The 11,054-nt window shown below is 40.6% G+C and overlaps 1 protein-coding gene across 1 annotated transcript; it reads right to left on the bottom strand.

The window, feature by feature from the left end:
- Positions 1-440: 440 nt before the first annotated feature.
- LOC311588152 (vomeronasal type-1 receptor 54-like) lies at positions 441-4,324 on the bottom strand (the record flags this gene model as incomplete). Its single annotated transcript, XM_084765635.1, has 2 exons — positions 3,472-4,324; positions 441-445 (listed from the first exon to the last, which is right to left on the bottom strand). Exons 1-2 carry the CDS (start codon positions 4,259-4,261, stop codon positions 441-443), a joined length of 795 nt encoding a protein of 264 aa, XP_084621761.1. The 5' UTR covers positions 4,262-4,324.
- Between the last annotated feature and the right edge of the window lie 6,730 nt (positions 4,325-11,054).

Genomic DNA, 11,054 nt, shown 5'->3' with positions numbered 1-11,054 from the left:
ATTCACTTTATATCCCAATTGTAGGCCTCTCCCTCATCTCCTCCTAGTCCCATGCTCCATCCCTCCTGACATCTTTGATGAATAAAATTTCTTTTAACTCTCCTATGAATAAAGTCTTCTGTTCTTAATAAACTGGCTCTCATACACTACCTCTCCCTGCGCCTAGTTCTCATTACTGATGGTTCACACTCCTATGGTCATTCTTGTGTTCATAGCAACTTCAGTCAGTAGTAACCACCAGTAAATATCTGTGTGAGCCATCCCATCAGGGACTGGTTTGCCTTGTATGCCCTCTTTCCCTTCTCCCCTCCCCTAGTCATCAGAAATGGGGAGACCTCCTCTTCTACCTTCTTTCTGAACCCAACCTTTCAAGTCTCATCTGGACTGACTAAATCATCCTCCTATGTGGACTGGCAAGACCACCCACCAGGGGGTAATGATCAACCTGTGGGCAAGAGAGTTCATGTCAGAGTCAGTCCCTGCTCCCCATGTTGGGACCTACATGGAAACTATGCTGCCAATTGGCTTTATCTGATCATGGGGTCTAGGTCCTCCCTATGCATGGTCTTTTGTTGGTGAATCAGTCTCTGCAGGTCTCCCTGGCTTTGTTGGATCTATTGGTCTCCTTGCAGAGCTATTGACCCTTCCAGGTCCTTCTGTCCCTGACCTCTTCATAAGACTTCCTGTGCTCCACCTCAAAGATTGGCTGTGAGTCTCAGCATCTTCTTTTATCCCCTGCTGAGTGGAATCTTCCAGAGGACATCTATGGTAGACTCTCATCCTGTTTCCTATCTTCTACCACTTCCCATGTCTATTTTATTTGCCCTTCTGATTGAGAGTTAATCATCATCTTTTGGGTCCTCCTTGTTATTTTAGCTTCATTAGGTCTATGATTTGTAATATGTCTATCTGGTATTATATGACCAATATCTACTTACAAGTGAGTATATACCGTGTCTTCTGGCTCTGGATTACATGACTCAGGATAGTCTTTTCGAGTTCCATTCATTTGCCTGCAATTTCATGATTTCCTTGTTTTTAATAGCTAAGTAGTATTCCATTGCATATATGTACTAATTTTCTTTATCCATTCTTAGGTTGAAGGGCATCTAGGTTGTTTTCAGATTCTGGCTATTACAAATAAAACTGCTATGAATATTCTTTAGCAATTGCCCTTGTTTTATGTTGAGCATCATTCAGGTATATGCCCAGGAGTCTTGAGGTATCACGATTCCCAATTTTCTGAGAAAGTGCCAGATTGATTTCCAAAATGGTTGTACAAGTTGGCACTCCCACCAGCCATGGAGGAGTGTTCTCTCTTCTCCACATCCTCACCAACATGTGCTGTCACTTGCTGAATCCCCTTATCATTTAAAGCTGAGTGTCAGTCCACTGTAGAGAGGCTGCACTTTATTTTAAATCTATTGTGAGGACTGCTTTTTATACATAGACTCTATCTCTGTCTCTCTGTATGTATGTCTCTGTCCCTCCTCTCTTTTTCTCTCTGTGCATGTGTGTGCTTTATGTTTATATGGTGATTATAATAATAAATGTTTATATACCTAGTTTGACAAAACAATGATAGCTGAGGGAATTAAATGATATAAGCCATCAGATATTTTAAAGTATTTTTTAATTGCTGAATTTTATTTTAGTTTTTACATATACATTTATATTATCACACAGAATATATATATATATCTCAAGAAGAACCATGAAACAATCAGGAATTATATTAATGTACATTCATAGTGCTTTGGATGTTTGTATTTGGCAACCTTGAAGAAAACGTCTTTCCTGTCTTGATGAGTCTAAAATTCTGAATGTAAATCAATATCTATCATATCTCATCTCTATCAAATTGAGACCTCTATCTAGACCTAAAAACATCTTAACCCCTAAACAACTAGCTTAATTGTAAAACTAAATTTCTGGACTTCAACCCTATCAAAGACTTGAAAAGGAATAAAATTAGTTACCTGAGTAAACGGGAAGTGCAGGGGGGCAGCTTTCAAAGTAAAAAACAAAACAAAACAAAAACCAAAAAACAATGACAGAGATAGTTTGATGCCTAAACAGTCACCCAAAACTCTCTATAATGTTGGAGCATCATCTTCAGCCTTCTGGCCCAGTATATCTGACTGACATATTTGTGAGGAAGGAACTTTTGAGGACTTGCTTACCCTGTCTTGGAAGAGTTTGGCCGTTGACTCTGCCTATATCCAAGCTTTCCCATTTTAGGCAGAATTCTTTCTGTGACTGAAACAAAGGCATTTTGCCCAGTGGCTGGTTTGCCACATTTGAAGCCATCACCATAAGGAGGTTCACTGATGCTCATCATCTTATTTGAGGTAGGCTGGGTGTTGCCAGGAGGTAACCTGTCTTATTGTTAAAGAACCTTTAAAATAAATAAAATAATAAAATGCCATGTTCTGTATGTTTCTGAGGTTTTTGAAGACCTTAACTAACTATCTTCCCTTATCTATCTAGACTCATATCTGTATATTAAACCTATGATGTATATTCTTGTGATAAAAAAGACTAGTAATTGACATGACTATAATTTCATCAACTAACAATTAAGTTGTGTAACTTACTTATCCTAAACAGCCCGCAATACTTCCAAAGTATTGGAAAAAACCATGAATTCTATTTGAGTTGTATGGGTAAAATACCTCATATTAGAGTATATTTATATATATAATGTTTTTGAAGAATAATCTTAAATTTGAATTCTATTCCAATGTATCAAAATTATGCTTACACAAAATTCTATATCAATGAATTAAAAATAATCTTATACCAATCAATTAAGGCCTTAACTTGAAGAGTAGATTCGATAATCTACTTTTTTTCCTATCATCCCTATATATTTCTATATTCCCACTTCACTTTTCCAATTCCAGTCTCCAAATCAAAGGAAGAAATATAAAGGAAAGGCAAGACATCCCTCTGTCAAACCTCATTTTCACTGTTAATATGATCAGTAGTAACACGTAACCAACTCCCAATGAAAAATAAACATCTTTGCACCAAGAAAGCAACCAAAAACCTAACCAAACCCCCAATATTTTTAAATATTATGGGTAATCCAGGCATGATTTGTGAGGTCTGCTTCCCATTTCTCTCCTGAAGATGCATGGGAGAGTACCAAAGCATAGGTCTCTGGCATGTGCCTTTTGCTTTATCCCTGGGATCCACATAAATCACAATAAATAAGCTTAACAGCAAGAAAAAGAAGCACCTCCGGAATTTTATTTAAAATGAAGATTATGTGGTGCATACCTCTGAGTGCAACAGCCCATTTTAAAGGGACTTACCCATTCCCGAATAATCACATATTTACTCTCCTACCATAACATTTCAAAACAGGAATGACACGTGATTCAGTACTGAGAACCAAAAATGGACTGAGTGCGGCATAGCAATGGCCTATGGAAATTGATATAAAATCCAACATAAGATCATGACTTGGTGTTCTTAAAAAGTTGCTAAGGCTGTCCACCGTGTACATCACCACAAACAAACTCATGAGGCACAGAATGGTTTTCACGGCTCTTTGTTCTGGAGATGATTTATGGGAAAGGCTGCTGCTGTGGAGAAACTGGGACTGTTTCTTATGTCTCCATAGGAAAATCACCATGTACACACTGGAGAGGAACATGAAACATACAAAGATGGCATCTCTGAGGGTTAGTAGTATATAAAATGCATTCCTGACATAGTAACTCATGGACAGAAGACAACAAGATTGAGTGATGTGTATAAAATTAGGTGAAGTCAAATTAGGGGTGGCAGCTATATATGTTACAAGGGGACTGCTAATGAATGTATAAAAGATACTTAGAAAAAGAAGATAACCTAGCATATGGTATGGAGATTTACGTTTGAACTTTGCCAGATAGGAGCTTCTGGGACTGAGGGTGATGGCCTGGAGGATGCTGAGCATGCTGGTGGCACAAAGAGAGAGGGTCCTAAGGCACCTGTACAAGAAGAAAACAAGTTTGCACGTGGGGCTATCCCATCTCTTCCATGGCATAAAAATGTCTGTAGCCACTAAACTCATGACTAGCAGCATCAATATGTGGATTAGGGACAAGAGCCCAATGGGTGGATCCGTGAGTCTGGGCCTCTGGCCACGAATGAACATGAAGATGTGGAAGAGAAGAAGGAAGCTGTTGCCTAAGATCCCAATTGCAGCTTCAGAATAAAGAATGTTTCTTATTTTAGTGTAATGGGGCAGATCGCTGATTTTATTCATTTTAAGGCTGAAAGAAGCAGGTAGGAACTGTGGAGGGAGAACAGCAAGAAGGTTTCTTACCACAAATCTATCTTGCTCATCCACTTCAGATAATGAGAGATCTGCTACTCTCAGGATGATGTGTCCATGTTTCACAGTTCAGCATTACTCCATGTAAGCCATGCTCAATCTCTCTGCTGTTCCAAAGCTCATGTTCCCTATCAGACTATAAGCCTTCTTACATATTAAAGTTGTCATGTGTCATGAAAATATATTTCCTACTGTTTCATATGAGTTTTCTTAGGCACAGACAATGTCTTATTTGTTTTTGATTTGCATCACGTTGATAACCAGGCACAAAAGAGCTCTACAGGCTTTGGTGAAGTTCAATGAGCATTGCAAATAAGTAGAAATGAGACATTAAACAGTGTCCATGGCTTGTGTGGACTGAATCATTTTAGTGCAGTCTCTCTCTTTGTTCTGCTTATTTACTGCAGACTTAGTGCTCTTCATGTGGTTCTGTAGGGAGCACTGAGAAGTGGGAACTCTGAGTCCAGACTCTTCACAGACTATGCACGATCTGCCAATTCTTCTGTGTGTGACCATGAGCAGTCTAGGGCTGAGCTGCTGTCCCCTCTTCTAGAGCATATGACAGCCATGTGCCTGTGTCATGGAGACCCTAGTTGTATAAGAAGGTGAAGTCAACACACCAAGTATGGTAGTGTTTCCTGCACAGTGTTAAGTCTGTGGAAATATATGCTGGTGGCTTTATTCTCATGAGAGTCCTTTTTGTTTGTGAATTGGGAGAATTAATGCAGTTTTTAAAGCAACTGATCTGTTTTTCCTGGCATAGACTGAGAATATTAAATATGAAAGTGGTAGATTACCTGAGCATTTCCTTTCCCGAGCTATCTGGTAGCATTTCAGACATCTGTGAATCTATTTTGTAACTGCATCTGAGTTATGTGCTGATGTTATGGCAGAACAAGAGCTTCTTTGAGAAGTATCCAGTTATCAAAGACTTCCAGGAACATGATTGAAGATTTTTTCTCTTTTAGCATCTGAAAATTATTGAATTGAAATAGAATTATAATTGCAATAGATTTGGAGCCATTCCCATGGTAAGGTATTAATGAAAGAGGAATTTTCCAACCTATACAGAAAGATCTGCTGGACAGCCACCTAGGATTTTGTACCGCCTTGAGGAGGCAGTTATATGGTTCAGACTCAGGTGACCCAAGCTTCTCATGTACACCAGAACATTTGGTGAAGGGTCTTCTGGAAGATTCTTGGTCATTCAACACAAGAACTTATTTTAATACAAATATCATACTCCTGAATTATGTAATAATTTACAAATTATAGTCATGTAGTAAAAATTAAATATCACCTGAAATTCAAAGGTGTGTGTTGGTTTTATCTTGTATAGACCATGGACCTAGTAAGCTACAAGGGAAAAGCAGAAGTGCCCGAGCTCCAGAACATTCAGCACCAGCTAAGTGATCAGAGCAGGAGACCGGTGGGGAGAATTGGTGTGTGAATGCGGGTTTTACCACTGCAATTTACATTCTGAAAGGCAAGAGCCAATTCTGAGGACCCCAAGAGATGTGTTGTGCCATGGAAGCCTCTGCCTCCCCTATAAAATAAATGAAGTAAATCAGAGCTGAGGAAGATAGTCAGTTAGAACAATTAAAAATAGTATCTGGAGAGATAGCTTTATGTTTAAGAGCTCTTGCTGCTCATTCAGAGTACCCAGGATCCTTTTCACTGTCCAAATGGCATCCACAAATCACCAATTCCAAGGGATCCAAAACTGCTTCTGAGGTCTTCAAGTACCAGGCATATATGTGGTGAAAATTCATATATGCATGGAAATACTCATACATATAAAATTTAAAAAAATTATTTAAAAATTGAGATTTCAGAAATAAAAGTTTATAGCATCAGTAAACTTTTATAAGATTAATAGTAGTAATAATGTAAAAGTAATAGTTATAATAGAGTTTTACTGAAGGATTTTCCTCTAGTTACTAGTTTTTATGTACCATGTGTGCTTGGCTGAGCAATCTCACTCTCTGTAATCAAATGTCAGAAACTAAAACAAACATAATTTCTAGGAGACAGAGAGAGGGGGGGGGGAAGAGGAGAGATTCAAACCTTTCACAGCCCATTTCAAATCTGTGCATATGGTGCATTTTCACCATCTGTAACAAGGGTAGCAAACTCTATTATCTTCACTGTAGTTTTCAAGCTGCAGATGCTAACTGCTTTAGAAAAATGAGAAAGGGGAAAAAAAAAGAAAAATGAGACTGTCTCATAAAAAGATGACTTTAGTGGAGGAGGCATTGAAACCATTGGAATACCTTATTTTTCTGGAGGTGAACATCACAGAAGTTGTATTGATTCAGAAGACAGACCATGAATGTGGCATGCTCTCTTGCTATGCCTGGTCGGGAGAGGCAGAGGCAACATTTCTGCAGTCATAATCTTATCTTTTAATGTTTCACCACTCTTTTACCAATCAGAAGTAAATCAGACTTGTGTGGTGTAAAAGACTTTAAATTATATATGATGTGAAGAAATATGTACAAATCTCACTAGACGATATGAAGCATTCTGGTGAAGATGAATCCTTCATAAAAACTACAGGAATCCTCTGGATACACCCCTCCTTGGTGAGCCTTGTCAGCTCATACCAGCCTAGCCGACCATGGCCTCAGAGTCAAGGAAAGAAACTCTCCTCCCGCAGAAGTGTCATTTTAGACACACTCCTCAATCAGGGAACTTAAAAGTGATTTCCCAGTGAGTGTCCTAACATACCCTGTTGTATTGTGAACTCAGATCACCTTTTACTAAAAGAAAACACAGACTGTCTCAGGGACACATGACATTATGTACACACAGAAATAAATGAAAGAAAATGTGACATGAGTTTGGGAAGGTGGTCCCATATGAAGAATATGAAAAAATAAGTCATAGAGTACACACCAGGAATTTAGAATTCTCACGAGAGGATAAATGACTAAGAGAAACCTTAGTCTCCCTTGGTTAGAGCCAGCTGTATGGGTGTCCCATCAGAGAAAACAGAGTTTGCTTTCCCTGCACTGCAAAAGTAAAAAAGCCAGGACTATAGACACTGTGTCACCCTGCAGTAACTGCAATCAGGGAGAGCCTTTACATCACAATGGGCCTCCAACAACTGACAAGTGCTCAGGAGAGTGACCAGAATTTGTGACATGGAGAGAAGTAGAGAGAGGCATGGAGGAGACACCCCTGAGCAGATGCCATGTAGGATGGGAGCTTACTGTTCTCTGAGTGCACTGGTCCAGGAGAAAGTAGGTAGGAAGGACACATCTGTTTCCTCTTCCTCAACATGAAGTCGGCATGCCCATCTCCTGCTGTTGAGGAGATGTATAAAGCACATGGTGTATGTCATACTGAGTAGTACCTGTCCACTCTTACTTTCCTAAAGCAGGGTACTTGTGTTTTCTGTCACTAAAAGCTCCCTTTACCATGCTGTGATCAGTCTGACCCACTCTGTGAGTTCATGTGACCTGGACAGAGCACTTTGGAAGGGAAACTGGCTCTTCCCCCTGCAAGTGCAATTGTGATGAGATGAAACTAGTGTTCTCTCTTTCACAATTCTACCTGGAAAACTAGGGAAACTTGGTGAGGTGCTGGTGTATTCTGATGAAAGCCACCACCAAGAAGATGTCAGCACTGTGTCTAGAAAGTCCTTGAAGTACAAGAACTGTAGTAATGCAATGACAAGTGACTGGAGAACATTTGAGTTAGGAATTGATGGCTAATTCTGAAATCTGACACGTGTTTATACATCTCCCGGTCAGACTTAATGCTTTCATGCCAATCAAAATCTTACATGCACACTCACGTAACAGTAGGATAAAGTGCTTTTTTGACCCAGGTGTCAGGACAGGAGACCCACAGCCTGCATCACTCTCCACTCATCATTTCAAATGAGTGAGGAAACAGGAGAAACCCAGCTCTCTGCTGCACAGCCCTGACCCTCCATCCTTGTCCTAGTCACTATTGTTAGCAGTGAGAAAGACATGTGCTCATGTTTGTCTGTTTTGATGGGTTTATGAAAATATACAGGCTACAAAAATCAGAAAAACAAGCACAGAGCAGGACAGGATGAGCCTTGGTGGACACTTTGAACTCTCTGAAGAGAACACCAGAGAGACTGATGGACACAGACATTGTTCCTCTCAAGATCTTGGATTTTGGATCCTGATTCTTTAGACAGCAGGAGGGGAAATGACCACTGTGCTTACTGTGTTGTTTATGATATGGAGTGGTCCAGCTATCTACTCCCACAGGTTCCCTTAGAAGAAATGTCCGACTGTGTAGTGGATGGAGAGCAAGCCAAGAGCATCAGTGTGCAGCTTCTGATACTAAATGGGAATAAAATCACTTCAGCAGGAAATATTGGCAGGAACCTCAAAGGAACGTGAGGTCATGCTCTACTATATGATGTTGATACAAGGAAGGATATTTCCTTTTGAACACCATGAAAGCATTTTTAATTACTCAATTACAGGAGACACACCATAACTTCTGCAGCAATATGACAGAAGTAAAAGTAATGGTTTTTAAGGAAAATATGGAATGATTTCCTTTTCTACCAGGCGCATCTATAAGTAAGATTAAACCACTCAAACATACTGTGTATGAGGAACATTGGGTATAGTGATTCATTTTGAGTCATTGACTCTATTCAAACGTATAAATATGACACATTGATGTTTGCAATAAAAACCTAACTAATTTTAGGAGTTTCAGGAAAGATCCTAAGAAGAAAGTGTTCTTGTGCCCATGCAGAACAGAGTCCCTTGTGCTGAGGGGCTCTCAGAGCTCAGCAGATGCTGAAAACCTCCCTGCAGCCGAGTGTTCCTCCTCCCACAGCCTGCCTGGGACCCGACCACCTCCTGAATCTGCACTTGGGTGCAGAACACTTACCCAGATGGACGTGGCTGGGGAGGACTCTGCTCCTGAGGTCTTCATAGCCTAGTAAAGGGGTATTTAACACTTCACTTCCTTGCAGCATGTAATTTTCATGTCTGTAGAATTTGAGAAGTTCCCACTGTGGAGCTCAGAAATATGGTGTCCCAAGGGTGTAAGGTGCTTGTCTGTTGATCACACTCACCCTTTCCTGGATATCAGCCACGTGGGGAGGGCTCACCACAATCTCTGTGTTCTCTTTCCATACCTCAGACAGGGATCAGAAAGTTTATGACATGACGACAACCCTAACTTTTCTCACTCTACCACTTAGACTTAATTCAGAGCAATTTTATTCACTGTGATGCTTCTATTCTGGGATGAGGACTCTTGGGCCTCCATGATTTCCCATGGTTCTGAGTGTGCTTCCTCTATGCAGTGTGATAGGCAACGCTCCTCCTGAGGCAATTCCTCCCACAAAGTATGTGGTTTCCATTTAGTGTTGATTCTGTGCTCCATGATTTCTGAAATCTGTTTCAGAATTCAAAGTGTGAGTAAGTTTTAAAAGTGAGTCTAAAAAGAAGTGAAATGAAAAAAAAAAACATTAATAGAGGCAGAGTTCAGGGCTGAGGTGAAAACATCCAGGTACACGATAGCTGAAGGTGTGGCCACATCTGTCAGGACCCCAGTCTGTGAGGAGCACGAATGGTTACAATGACATCAGGAAGAGGCTGTGCTTTGTCTGAGTGGAAATCTATGCACTATCCCTTCAGTGTCTGATGCAGGCATGGTGCACACACATGCACCCAGGACTCAGGAGAGGGAGTCAGGAGCATACATAGTTCAGGAGAAGCCTGGGATACACACAGAGAGTTTGTCAAGAAATGCATTTAATTTAGGGAGACCCTCAAATAGTCAGCTATTAGAATTAGAAAACAAACTTTCATGCAATTAGTTTCTATTTCAAATTACACATATACAATGAGAAAAATTCAAACCTAGAAGAAACAAGATGAAATAGGAAGATCAAAGATTGTTACATTTGCCGTTTAAAATTGTCAATGGATATGCCTGGAGGGTATGGAAACTCTAGAAGAAAGCAACTGAGAATTCAAAAACAAGGTGACAAGTGACCATTATTAGGAAAGGAGAAATAAAAGGAGGCTTTTGAATATGAAGTGAGAGCAAGTCATTGGATAAGCCTTTCAACACATGCACTCATGTGGGGCTCATCCAGGGAGCAGGAAGCCACAGCCTGTTGTGACTGGGAAAACAGGGTCACCACAGTCAAACCTTATCCTGGACTCGGCCCTGACTCTGTGGCATGGTGTGTCACATTGACCACCCATCTACATCTGGTCCTTTGCCCCGACACAGAATCCCCGGGAAGCTGTGAAGATGGGCATGTATGGGTGAGAGGAGATGCTGTTAGGAGGAGGATGCTCTTTGGAGAAGCTGGAGAGATCTGAGCATACATGCCAATTCAGTTATGACTTTCTATGACTGCTGGCAGGAGAGGGCAACTCTCCAGGTCACCTCTTCAAATCTTCATCCCCCCTCTGTCTCCCTCCACCCCTTGTCCCCTTCTGTTTGTGTGCATTTAAGTGTGAGATGTAGGCAAGTGTGGTCTGAGCTCATATGTCTGAGGGCTTCCTCTTGTGTGTAGAGGCCTAGGTCATCTTTTCATGTCACCATTTTTTCTACCTTATTTGTTGAGACAAGGTGTCTCCCTGAGCCTGAGGGTCACTGTTTCCACTTGACTGGAGGAGCAGTGTTGTTTGTCCTTTCTGAGCATGGATTTCAGAGCGGTGCAGGCCTGTAGGCATAAATCTACATGTCTTAATTTAACTTG

Source organism: Acomys minous (assembly GCF_964271855.1).
Source record: "Acomys minous genome assembly, chromosome: 17".
NCBI lineage: Eukaryota > Metazoa > Chordata > Mammalia > Rodentia > Muridae > Acomys > Acomys minous.
This window is presented reverse-complemented; position numbering and strand designations above follow the sequence as displayed.